Genomic DNA, 12,925 nt, shown 5'->3' with positions numbered 1-12,925 from the left:
CAGACCCCAGAGCAGGGATGTGGTGTCAGCAGGGGCCCTCTCAGGATAACTGTGCTGCCCTGCACCCAAAGCTGACTTATTGCAAGGCTGTTACCATCATCTTGCTGCAATATGTGTGCAGGGTAGTGGGGGGGTCTCAGGGACAGAAATGAGGTCCTCTGGCTCCTGAGGCAGATTGGGGTCTGGGAGTTCCCCTGAGCCTTGGCCCTGTGATGGGATGGGATGTGACAAGCAGCCACCAAGGCACCTCCACGGGGTGTTCACCCCATCCATCAAGGAGCTCAGGGAGTACCACAGTGGGGACAGGGTGGGATGAGGGGTCCCCAACTCATTGCACATCAAAGGCATCACCCCAGCACCATGCAGAGGGGACAAATTCCCCACTACACGAGCCCTGCTCACCTCTTGCCTTCCCAAAAACACCCTCAGTACTTACCTCGAGCAGAGAGCTTCTTGGTGTTGATGATCTTGGCCGCATACTCTTGTCCTGCCAACACCTTCACGCATCTCCGGACGATGGAGAAAGCGCCCCTGGGAACGGGAGAAGCCAGAGGTGAAGGGCTTGGAGTGGGAGCAGGCACAGCTCAGCCCTCGAGTGGCTGTGGGGTGAGGGGCCGCCACAGGCATGGGAACAAGGATGGGGATGGGGGTAGGAGCTGACTGGGGCAGGGACTTGTGGAAAACCTGGAGGGATCTCAGCCGGCTTCCCTGCACCACTGTCCTTGAGGAATGATGGGAGGAGGCACATGCAGACCTAGAGAGGAATGTGGGCTTCTCTCCTCCATACTCCTCTGGGACACCCCAGGCACTGTGCACTTTTCCTCCTCTTCCTCCTGGCTTTGCCCTACCTGTTGCCAGGAGGGAAGGGGCAGTGATTTACAGGAGGTGCTGGTTCCCAAGGGAAACCGTGGTGGCTGCAGCTGCCACGTAGCCCTTGGACACTTCAGTGTGTGTGTTCTAGACCTTTCAGTCACAGCAGGACGTGGCAGCTGTGACCAGTGCCAGATTCCCCCCATCACTGCAAAACTGTCACCCAGGCAGGGACAGCCCAGGGGACCCTGTGAGGATGGAGCCCAGCTGGACAGGGATGGATGCTGTTGCACCTTGCACATGTGCAAAGCTCTCCTGAGGTCTGGCAGGTGAGCAAGCACAAGCTTGGGACACTCCAAGGAGTCCTGTCTGCCCTGGTACCCCCTGCCCCAAGTCCTGCCAGCTCGGGCACTGCCAGTGCCGGCGCAATGCTGGGAGCTGCAGCACTGCAATCACACACACGTGGCACGCTCCCTCAGCCCTGCTGAGCACAACCTTTGTGCCAGGTTCCCTTTCCTGCCAAACCTCTCCAATCGCTAAAACAACAACTATCAAAAGCAATCCCACCTCCTGCCCCACCCTCCCCCACTCCCCTTCACCTCACTCCAGCTCCCTGCCGAGGAATAAAAGGCCGCGGGCTGGCGGGAGCGGCGGGTAATTGATTTTAGCGGCGGGGGCGGCTGGAGACGGGCAATTTGGGTTTGAATGTGATTTTTAGGAGAGCAGGCGAGCAGCGGGTGTGGAGGGATGGGGATGGAGCCCCAGCAGAGCTGGCATCCCACGCGCCCAGCGCGGAGCATCGCTCACGGCACGTGCCAGGCAGGAGTTGGGGGAAAACATCCTGGTGCTTCCCAGCTTCCCCGTCCTGCCATTTAATCCTGGCTGCTGAAAGAGCTGAGCTGTTAATATCCCTGAATCCTGGGGAGGAATTAACTGGAAAGGGTGGGCGAAATGCTTCATATCCAGCTTGCTGTAGGTAGGCAGACCAGAGCTATTGGCAGTCCTGTGGTCTCGCTCTCTTCATCCTGCTGGGAACCCCACACTGTGTAGGGTTTGTGGGCTCATGTGGATCCCCGGGACTTTTCTTCTCTATGTTTTTTATCTAAAGACATGTGTGATGTTTCTGTAGTGTCAGGACAGTCTGGAGCAGAGAGTGCAGCAAGCAGGGATGTCCCTCTGCCCCAGCTCGGGGTTTCACTGCAGAACCCAGCATGAGGCTGGAGGGCTGGGAGTGTCCCAGACCCACTGGAGGCTGGGGACCAATGGTCACTCCTGCTCTCAGTGTCCACAGCCACTTGCTCACCTATTTATTGGAATTGAGCAGCGAAAAAGGGGGAACCATAGGAAGCAGCTGTTTTATTCCCCCATCTGCATTCCTGGCTCTTGGCTCCTCCAGACCTTCCTAACAGAAACCAAATGTCTGTTTGTGGTCTGTAAAGCATAAACAAAACCCTGTGTGCCTGGAGGGGGGGGTGGAACATGGAGCACTGGATGCAGGTGCAGGATACCCAGGGAGACAGTGTACTTGCTGTATCCCCATCCTTGTTCCACTTGGGTCCTTCTGTGGGTCTGCATTGGCCAGGAACCCTCCACATTGGGTGTTTGACCCAGTTCATTGGCCAGGAGCCCTCCACATTGGGTGTTTGACCCCCAGCCAGGCTCTACTCCCTGTGCCGGGCTGCTCCCTTGCTACTCAGTTCCATGTAGGATTTTTCCATCCTAGGGGGGGAAAAAACCCCTTTTCTCCATCTAAATACATCATCTTCATGGCAAAGGCAGCATCCCCTTCCACACCAGGTGCTCATGGAGCACTGCAGGTACTGCTGGGGGTGCCAGGCAGGGAGCTCAGCCCCTCTGAGCTGCAAGAAACCCCTCTGGAAGGAAGGAATCATGTCCTGTTCCCTGGCCATGGGCAGCAGCGTGTCCCTTTGCTCCCAGGACCCTTTGCTGGGTCTTTGGGTGGGGATCACCCCAGCCCTGGTGGCAGCTGAGGTGATCTCTGCCTGGCTTGGATGAGACAGCATGTCCCAGTCTGAGCAGGGGACAGGTACATCAGCTTCAGGGCCATGGGTACAGACAGTGTCCTTGTCACCTGGCTGGCTGCCCCTGCAGGGTGATGTTGGACCCCCAGCCCAGCACAAGCCCTGTCTCTGCAGCCCCGAGTGCTGGCACTGCTGAGCCCCAGCCCTGCACCCTCTGTCCCTTGATCCCTGGGCCAGACATGACCCCATGCCTTGTCCCCACGGCTTTCCCCACCAGCTCAAGCAGTGGCTTTGCCACCAGGATGCTCCGCTTCTCCCTTTTTCACACCTTCCCTGCCAGTGCCCGGCTGTGCTGCTGCCACCCTCCCTCTCTTCAACACCTCCTCCTCCTCCGAGGCATTTTTTCTCCTTTCTAGAGAGAAGAGTGTGGGCTGGGGATTTTTTGTTCCTCCATTTTTATTTTTTTTTTCCTTTTTAATAAGCCCCCTCTCCTGCAGCTCCGGGAGCGGAGGGGCTGATCCTACGGCTCGGCACGGTAATTGTCTCCAGCCTCTCCCTGAACCTGCTGCGGGGGCGGATTTGGAGGCGCCGATGGAGCTGCACTTCATGTTTGTCCTACTCCGGGGGGCCGTGGGCAGGATGCTCTCCCTGTCCCCCCCGCTGCCCCCCGCCCTCCGCCTGATTCCCTCCTGCAAGCGTGGGGGATCGGAGCAGCCCTTCACTCGGCTCGGCTTTGCGGGGGCTGCCGCAGGAGTGGGTTTTCCCCGGCTCCGTGTCCCCCGCTCGGGACAGATGTCCTCCCATGCTTGGGAGGTGCAGGGATGTGCCAAGGGCTGGGCAGACCCCGCAGATCCCCCTCCCCATCTCTGCCTGCCCCCAAAGCCCCACCGTGGTGCTGCCATTCGGTGTGTGGCATCTCAAATCCCACCTGCCCGGCTGTCAGGGTGGGTGACAGCCGAGCAAACGGCAGAGAAACAGGGTGGGTGCAGCAGCCCGGCAGCCAGACCTGCCAGCCGGGCTGGGGACACACCGTGCGCCCCACAGCAGCCCGCCCCAGTCCCTTGGGGACAGCAAACTCAAGGTGGACCCTCTCTGCTCTGAATCCTTGCAGGACGCTGCTCCTTGCCAGGGTCTGGTGCGGGGAGAGCCCTGCCAGGACAGACCCACCCGACTGGCAGCGGGAGCATCTCTCCGGAGGAGGAACGACTCTTCCCAGCTGCCGCAGCAGAGCAGAGGTGCGGCACTTCGTCCTGATTTCCCTCTCTAAGCCCATGAAGCAGAAATCTCCCCGTGGGAAACCGCTGATTTTTGAATGTGCCAGGATGTGCTGGAAACCATCCCAGTGGAAAATCCCCAACCAGCCCCACAGCAACTTGGCTAACCTGGTGAAGCCCCTAACTCGGGAATACCTCAGCGCTGCTGTTGTAGCTGCCCTCTTCAGTGGATGGAAGAGCTGTGGGATGCACCGAGCTGGGGCTGCTCCCCCTGCATCACCCCAGGACTGGGGTGGTCGGGGGCGATGCTCACAGGGGCTGGTGAGCTGCTGCACCAGCTTTGCTCCTTTATTCCTTCTAAAATGCATCTGTCCAGGTGGTTTTAGACCACAGTGCCGGGCAATGCAGGCAGCCCCTGAGCCTGTGTGCTCAGCCCTCCAGTCAGCACCCACCCACAAAGCATCACAACCCAAGTACCTCCAGGAGCCCTCCTGGTCTTCCCCCATCACTCCTGGCCTGCAAACTCCCCTCCACATCCCCACAGCCACCTCTGCCCAGCCAGAGCCCCACAGCCTCACCACAGGCACAGAGCAGCCACTGCCTCACGTGCCCATCCCCTGCCACCACCACAAAGCCCTAGAGCCCTGAAAAGCCGAGAAAGGTCTGGAAAAAGCAGGTCCCATATCCCACCTTGCCACCAGCTCCCCGGAGCGTGCCCATCCCCCTGCCTGCAGTGCCAGCTGGGGCTGTCCCTGCCACAGGGACCCACTCCCCAGCCCAATCCCCTGCTTCCACCAACCCCTCTCTGTCACCCTGATGCCACAGGGATGGGTGTGAATGTCCCGGGACGGTGGGGGGTCCATCTGCCTCCACGGAGCTGTACTTGATAGCAGCACCCCGGTGCCACAGTCTGGCTGGGGAATGTGAGCAGCACTCAGCCCAGCCAGCACAAAGTCCTCCCGTCTCAGCCTCTCCATTTGCCCATCTCTGCCCTCTCCCTTCTCCCTCGCCCCGTTCCACACGCCCACGTGCATGTGGGCACACGCTCAGGCGCAGGCTGCTCTGCGCCGGGCGATGCGGGGCTGCGGGGTCGGAGCATCCCTGTGCCCGAGCATGGACAAAGCTTCCCCTGCGGAGCACAGGCACCCTGAGCCCACCACCACGCTGCCAGCCACTCCGAAGGGACGGTGGCCACACGGCCCAGATTTACACACCGGCTCCAAAAAAAGGCACAGAAACCAAAACAGAGGCACATGCCTGCTCACTGCTGCGCCCGTTCGTAGCCACACGCTGGGCGGGACGCAGAGCATCCCTCCACACGGGGAACCTGGCATCCCCTGCTGCACCCGGGGGTGCTCAGTGCTCCCCAGGATCCCCTCGATGGGCACAGGCAGCTCTGTTTGCATACACACACACAGATCCAGGCACACACGATGCCACCTGGACCCGAGGAGCTGAGCCCTCCCTCGCAGGAAAGCAGGGTCAGACAGGGCTATGGCTCACCCGCACTGGGACAGGGGTGGGGAATACCCTGGATCTTTCCAAAAGCCACCAGGATTCTCTGGGAGCTGCCAGGCAGACTGGGTCTCCTGCAGGTCTGGTTAATCCCCAGTGAATCCCCACAGATAAATTCCCTAAGAAATGTGAGGGGTGTCCACTGCTTTGGCGTTCCTCCTCAGCTGTCCTGTCCCTCCTCCCGGCTGGAGAACTTCCCAAGGGAGCTGGCAGCCTTCTTTTTTGGGAGCAGCTTTTCCATAAGAGGGGCAGCCGAGCCCTTCCCAGGCAACTCCAGACCTCTGGGGTGTCCCAAGCCCCCAGCCAAGCACCCATCAGCAACCCCTGAACTCAGGCAGAGACAGAGAAGCAGGTCTGGGGCTGGAAGATCCCATCCTCACTCGCGTGCCCTCTCTGATTCCCACTGCATTCTCCCCGTGCCCATCTCCTCTCCCTCATCTCCAGCAGTTCCCAGCTCTGCTGAGTCTCTCTCCCAGCCAGGGCACAGCCCCGCTCTGAGCATCCCAGCCCCATCTCCAACTTACTTGCCCAGTTCCTCAAAGAGCTGGTACTCCTCAGTGAAGCGATTGCAGGTGATGGTGGCCATCCTGAGGGGCTGGAAATGCTCCCTCCCAGTGCGGAGTTTGGGGCAAGCAGCTCTCCTCTCGCTCCCTCCCTCTCCGTGTGCTCCCGGGGCTCTCTCCTCGCTGAGGTAAATAAGGGAATATATTTGATTGACAAGCCCAGAGATAATGATGAGGGCAATTTGTCTTCTCAGCTTCACAAGCCTTCGTCAGCATCGCCGTCCCCATGGTGACCACCGCTGCCAGAAACGCCCTGTTTCTGTTGCCGGGGCAACTGCTTCCCAAACCCGCCGCCCTCCGTGGGGACCAGGGCCCTGCTGGGACCCAGCCCGGGGGCTGCCCGGGGGTCACCCACCTGCTGCCGAGGGGGGATGTCTAAAATATAACTATTAATGGCAAATTAAAGGCTGTGGCAGTGGTAAAATAATTGGGGCAAAAAAGGTTTCCATGGAAACCGTGGTTTCCATGTTGCAGGAGGATGCTGTCACCCCAGCAACTGCTTATTCCCCCCCCCCCCAAAAAACAAAAAATACAGGCCCTGCTGCTACCTGCAGCAGCATTCCTGGGGGCCCTGGGGGCTGTGGGATGGGGACACGCTGCAGCAGGAGGGAGCAGGTGCAGCAGAAGTGTGTCAGGAGAAGCTGGAGAAATCATGGCAGGTCCCCAGATCCCCACACCGTCCTGCCTTCAGCCAGGGTCCCCAGAGGGGCTGGCCCTGATCACACTGCAGGGGAGGGCTGGCTGCTCCCCACTCCCCACTTTGCACACTGTGTCCCCCAAGGGCCCTGGGGTTCCCGTGGAGCAGCTCCTGAGGGTCCCCCAGAGAGGGATGAGCAGCCTGGCCTAAAGCACAGCTAGAGGGGAGCAAGGAGCTGTGTCCAGGGTGCTGTGCCCCTGGGTTGCCCAAGCCAGGGTAAAAAGGGGGGAGAGGAGGAAAGTCTGGTCCCCCAGTCCTCGGACTTTTTGTTGCTGGGTCTCCTCTCTGCTGTGCTGAACATAAGAAAGCACAAAAAGTGCAATAAAAGTGGAGTTGTGAGGTCCAAAACCTCAGGGAAGGGGTTTCCCTCTGAGTCCCCACCAGCCCTCACTGGGGATCCAGCAGCACCCCCTCTGTCTACACCACCCCTTGCACTTTCCACCTGCTGACTTCCCCAGAAGAGCTTTCTACTACGCTTTTATCCCGAATCTGGATGATTTTGCAGCAGCAGGGCCCTCCTCACAACGGGAGAAGGGACTCCCTGTGCCAGCTGGGAGAGCATTGCCTTTGGCAGCTGAGATGGATTGAGTTCCCTTTCAGGCTGACATGGAAGGGTTAAAAGGAAAAGAAAAGGTTCTAACCAGACAAAAATAGGGAGAAATCTTTGAGAGGGGAGAGAGGAGGAGCAGAGAGGGAGAGAAGAAAGGAGGTGGAAGTGGAGGAGGACAGCAAGTGGCGGAGTGAGGAAGAGGAGGGGGAGGAGGAGAAAGGTCTAATGGCTTTTCCATTAATTGCACCATTACCCACCTTCATCCCCCCTTGCACCCCTGCATCCAGCCCCCCGCTTCTGGCTGGTCCAGGGGACCCTGCTGGCAGAGCAGGGACTGATTCCCAGCCATGGAAGGGCACAGGGATGGGGCCACAGTCCCCAGGGGCTGATGACCTCCAGACCCACGCTGGCCATGCCCTGGCATGGGCAGAGCACACCAGGCACCCTCACTTGGGCTGCAGGCAATGCACATGTGCCATCTGTGCCCCGGGGACACGACAGTCCCCAAAACGCCTCCAGGCATCTGCACAGCTCCTCCCCACGCTGCTCCCACAAAAAAGGGGGTTCATTCCCCACCCCAGGGCTGTGCCAGGAGGTGGGGGGCTGCCATGGGGGCCGGTGCATCCGGTTGTTTGTGGGAGTGCTTTCCTCCTCCAGCATTTTGCTGCCAGCCCCCAGCAGCTCCTTGGAACCCTAGAGGCAAGAGCAAGAGCCCCCCACTCCCAAGACCCCCTGGCTGCCCGTGGGCAGCTCTGTGCCCCTGTCTCACTCCCACCTCCCTCCCACCTGCGCTGCTGTTCGTGTCCCCGTGAGCTCCGCAATGTGACCTGCCCCCCTCCCGTGCCCACCCCCACACTGCCACACGTGCTCAACCCCACACGCGTGACTCTGCGTGCTCCTGGAGTCAGGGGGAGGGATCTGTCCCTTCCTTCCCCCCGGGCCCCTGCTGCAGCCCAAGCCCTCACCCGGGCAGGGGGTGGTGGCACAGTCCCACCTGCCTCCCTCCCCAGGGTTCTCCTGCCTGGCAGAGACACGGCTCTCCAGGAAAAGTTTCTCCCTCTCTGCTCTTCCCTCTATTCAATTTTTTTCTTTTTCCTCGATATTTTTCCTTCTGAGGGTAAGGGGGTGTCAGACTTCTGCATGCTGAACATGCTCTGCTTTGCTGATAATGTTTTCCCAAGCAGGAACTGCTGTGTGGTCCAGTCCTGGGTGCCTGGGGACAATCCAAGGGGAGCAGGAGCTCTGGGTGGAACCTTCCACCTCTGGGCTGGGGGCTCCCCTGTAGGGGGGAGTAGTCCCAGTCCTCTCCCAGAGGCCTCAGGATATTGTTAGGATGTGTCTGTTCCCAGCCATCCCAAGACTTGCTCCTGCAGGGCTTTGGGAGCCATGCTGCTCTCCTGCTGCCATGCTCGGGTCTGGCCACCTGATGGAGACCTCCATCCCCAGTGCTCCTCTCCATCACTGGGCTGGCCTCTCCAAAAATGCATCCTGCTCTCCACGCCCTGCTCCAGCTGTGCCTGCAGAGCTTTGGTTTCTGCATCCCAGCACGGGGCTGCCCCAGGGTGGGCACCTGAGGTCGGATGCTGAACCCCAACCACACAGGATGGGCAGCTCAGGATGGATCCACGTGTCCTGGGGGGCTGCAGCAGGTGCCCCTGCCCCCAGGGGATGAGGCTTGCAGCAGTGCCTCACACACCAAACCAGCCAGGCTGCCAATTACATACTGTAGAGATCCCAAAATTACTGGGACAGTTTCACATGCAAGCTGGGGTCTGGGGGATGCTCAGTTGCTGTCCTCTGGGAAGCTGAATTTGGGGTTATTTTTAGATAAGATTATAAATACTGTGGTGAGGAAAGCTGATTTACATTTAGGGCTGTGTTTGCAAACGTGCCCTGTCCCTACGGGCCCAGCACTTGCTCCTGCAACCACAGGAAGGTGCTTTAGGCTGAGACAGGGTGTCCTCAGTGCCACCCGCTTCCCTACAGCAGGGTTCATAGGCAAAAACCCTCCTGGTGACATGTCCATGATACTTGGGGACACTCAGCAGGTGCCATGTGGCTCCCTGGAAACATCGTGCACTGGATCTGAGTAGAGGAACCTGCAAAACCACAAGTCCTCGGGTCACTGGCATGAGAAAGAGCACAAGTGTCCCTGATGCAGAACACCTTCTGAGGTGCCCAGGGTGCTCTGCCACTCTGCCACTGGGGCAGTTTGCTGGGATGCCCATCCCCTATCCTGATTCTGGGCTTCTTCCCTCTCTCGGGTGGGAGTTCCCTCAAGGCTGGAGAGCCTCTGACGTACCCCCAGTCCCGCCTGATGCATCCCATCCGTATTCCATCCCCGTCCTATCCCACTCCCCTCCTCTTCCCAGCCCAGCCCAGCCCCACCCTCCTATTATCCTCCTCCTCATCTCTATCCCATCCCAACTCCATTCATTCCCAGCCCATCCCCTTCCCGCTCCAGCCAGCAGGCTGGAAACAGCCCGGGTGGAGACAGCCGGTCCTGGCTACAGGGGCAGCCACCACCCCCCTCCATCCCCGATGGCGCATCCCCTGCCCTTCCCTCCCAGCCCCCATCCTACACCAGCTCCTGGGGCTTGCCAGGCACTTTGAAGGGAGGTTGGGAAGGAGGGGAGCCTCAGCCTGTTGTGAAAACACATCTCCCGGGTGCAGGGAACTCCACCGCCTGAGCATCTCTCCAGCTGCATTAACCCCTTGGAAGCCAGAGCGTGCACACTGTCCCAGGGGACTCCAGCTCTCTGAAAACATGGGATTTTGGCACATAGCTGTGTTTTTCCCAGCACAGACCACTAATGAACGTGGTTGTGATGAGGAGAACACGTGGCAGCAGCTGCATCTCCTTTCCCAGCCCAATGTTCAGACACAGCACAGCTGGAATCAGGGGTGAAGGACAACTGCTATCCTCGGGCTGGAGGCTTTGCTCGCTCCAGGCACCCAGAGATGCTCCTGCCTACTTCTCTTTGTTTTCAGGGACTAAGGTTTTCCTTCATCTGTTTCTTCTGGCAAAGATTCAGAATTCAACTCTTTTTAATTAAAAATACAGATGACAGCAGCCACCACTGTGGCCAGGCTGACTGCAAACCCAGCATCAGCCCAGCAGATCCAAACCTGGAAAGAGGAAGTGTGACCAGACAAACATTTTCATGGGGATGTTAGTAAAAAGGGAAGGGAGAAAGATTGAGCATCTTTTCATGGAAATTTCCATTTTTGAAGAAAAATAAAAGAAAAGAAAGATTAAACTTGGATGCATTTATGTAAATATGGAAATGAAAGCTGTTTCCCGAGCCTTGTCACCACCTCATGTCCAGCCCTGCTCTCCCATTCCCTTCAGCACCAACTCTCCTTCAGCTAATATTTGTTCCCAAGCCCCTGCAGCATCACCCCCTGCTCTCCCCTGGCTTTGGCTCTGCCTGCAGCAGCCTCCTCTTCTTCAGCAAAGTGTTGCTTTATTTTCAGCAACTGCTTGGCTTTGCCAAATGGCAGCCGGTGCCGCAGTCCCGCTGATGGTGCACATCCCCAGGGAGCAGGCTGGCTGATTTGAGGTAGTGTGAGGATGTGGAGCATCCTCTTGGGGCTCACCTCCACCCAGGCGATGCCGTGGGGACCAGTCCTCTTGGAGCAACATGCTAAGAGAGCAGGGATGGAGATGGGGCTGATGGAGGAGCTGGGTCCCCTCTGAACCCTGTGCTAGGGATGTGCCTGCAGGGATGCAGGGATGAAGGAGGCAGCGGGGTGGGATGGCACAGCGATGGGCGTGCGCGGAGCTGCGGGGATGGCACACACACTGCCACACTCCAGCTTTTCAAACTCCTTCCCAGCTCTACAAGAAGAGGCCTCCTCTCTTCTGCCTTGCTGTCAGCTGGTTTTTTTTTTCCTTTGTTTCTACAGAAAATCCCAATACCCCCAAATAATCCAGCTAAGAGTAAGAAAAAAAAAATACAAACATGTCATTTTCTTCCCATCCTCATCCCTCTCTCACACACGGGGCTTGAAAGAGCACTGAAAGGTATTCAGTGTGCACGCTGCCAATTGTCACATCTTTCAATGACAGATTTTAAATGAATGTTATTTTGCAAGGGAGAAAGAGAGGGGGGAAAAGAAAAAAAAATAGAAAGCCCACACTGCTCATCCAAGAGCTGACAAGTCCTAACGGGCCTCATTTTCCAGAGACAAAAATAACTATTTTCAAAATTCACAGCAGGGCCTTCGCCTACACACGCTGCACCAAGAGAAACCTGTGGGGAGAAATGTAAAACACATTGTGTAAATGGAAATGCACCATGCATCCAAAACGATTTTGAAGCTATTTACCCCCTTCCATCCTCGCCAGCTCCCCTGCGAGCACACGTATGCGCGCTCTCACCCCGCCGAAGGCGCGGGGGCCCGGAGCTCTGCTGGCTTCTCTGGCCCCTGGCGATGGGATGGGCTGGCTCCCCTCAGCAGCGGATGATGGGGAGGTGTTTTCCTCCCCACGCGTGCGCTGCTGGAAGAGCAGTGCCCATCTGCAAGGAGGGGATGTGGCGCGGTGCTGGCAGGCGGGAGACGTGCCCATCATCCCTGTTCCCCACCACGGCTTCAAGTCCTGCAGCTACAAAACAGCAGATCAGCTTCTGCAGAGACCTTCTTGAGATCTTCCCTCTGCCCCAGGTTCAGCAGTGGGTTGTGGGACAGGGACAGCTCCAGCACTGGGAAGGGGCAGACAGGGGTGGTTGTCTGGTTGGATGCGTAGGATTCATAGGGAGGAACAGGGGTGCCTAGAGGCTAGCACATGAGGCGGGTGTTCAAGCAAATTTTGGGTGAAAGGCTCTGCTCTACCCATGTAGAGTCCACTACCAGAGCCTGGAGCAAACCAGTCTCCCAAATGGGGGGCCAAAGACAACCACCTGTCCTCTGGGAGCATCCAACCATGCCTCCATGGGCCACAGCTCCTCACCAGGGCTGCTCCCAGCCCCCAAGGCAGTGGAGAGGGGAAGCCATAGCCCCACATGAGGTCACTGTAGCAGCATGACTTAGTCCAGCCACATTGATCTCAAGTCTGACATCCATGGTCAGGAATCCAGCCCTCCACAAAGAAGCAATGTGGTCATGGGTTTGGGGGAGGCCCTCAAGTTCCCAGAGCAAGAGCAAAGGTTGCAGCTGCTTGGCAGCAGGCTGCGAGCCAGGAGCAAATAGAGGGAAATGGTGAGGGTTAACGTGAAGGCAGAGCCCCCATGCCTCCTCCTGCCCTTTTGATGGCCAGCACTTAAAGCCAAAATTGGCTGCAGAATCCTTGACGAAAGAGTCTCTCTCTTTGGAAGCAGCTGTGCAGGGCCAGCCCAGCTCAGCACAGTCATTCACCACCACCAAGCATGGCAGCAGACACCACATTGCCCTTCCTCACCCACGGGGAGCAACTCCCTGTGGCCACCACTCGCCAAGGAGGAGAAGTGTTTTGGAGTGAGCCCTGGAGCAACGGAGAGCAAGAGAGCACTGGCCACCTCCCTGGCTGTCCTTCTCCCTCACTCCCATCCCACGGCACTGCAGTCCAGAGCTCCACCCTGGCCAGGATGGGTGGATACTGGGGGAGTGTCCCG

General features: G+C 58.4%; 1 protein-coding gene across 1 annotated transcript in view; it reads right to left on the bottom strand.

Moving 5' to 3' along the window:
• The window catches only part of CAMK2A (calcium/calmodulin dependent protein kinase II alpha), a 30,964-nt gene extending 24,857 nt beyond the window's left edge, over positions 1 to 6,107 (bottom strand). The window contains exons 1-2 of the mRNA XM_041397853.1: positions 6,046 to 6,107; positions 437 to 531 (exon numbers count right to left, since the gene is read on the bottom strand). Of these exons, the coding sequence (XP_041253787.1) occupies positions 437 to 531; positions 6,046 to 6,107 (157 nt within the window). The remainder of the gene's footprint in view (positions 1 to 436; positions 532 to 6,045) is intronic.
• Between the last annotated feature and the right edge of the window lie 6,818 nt (positions 6,108 to 12,925).

Source organism: Onychostruthus taczanowskii, unplaced genomic scaffold, assembly GCF_017590055.1.
Source record: "Onychostruthus taczanowskii isolate IOZ18803 unplaced genomic scaffold, ASM1759005v1 scaffold14, whole genome shotgun sequence".
NCBI classification, from domain to species: domain Eukaryota; kingdom Metazoa; phylum Chordata; class Aves; order Passeriformes; family Passeridae; genus Onychostruthus; species Onychostruthus taczanowskii.
Note: the sequence above shows the minus strand (reverse complement) of the source record. Positions and strands in the feature narration are given on the sequence as shown.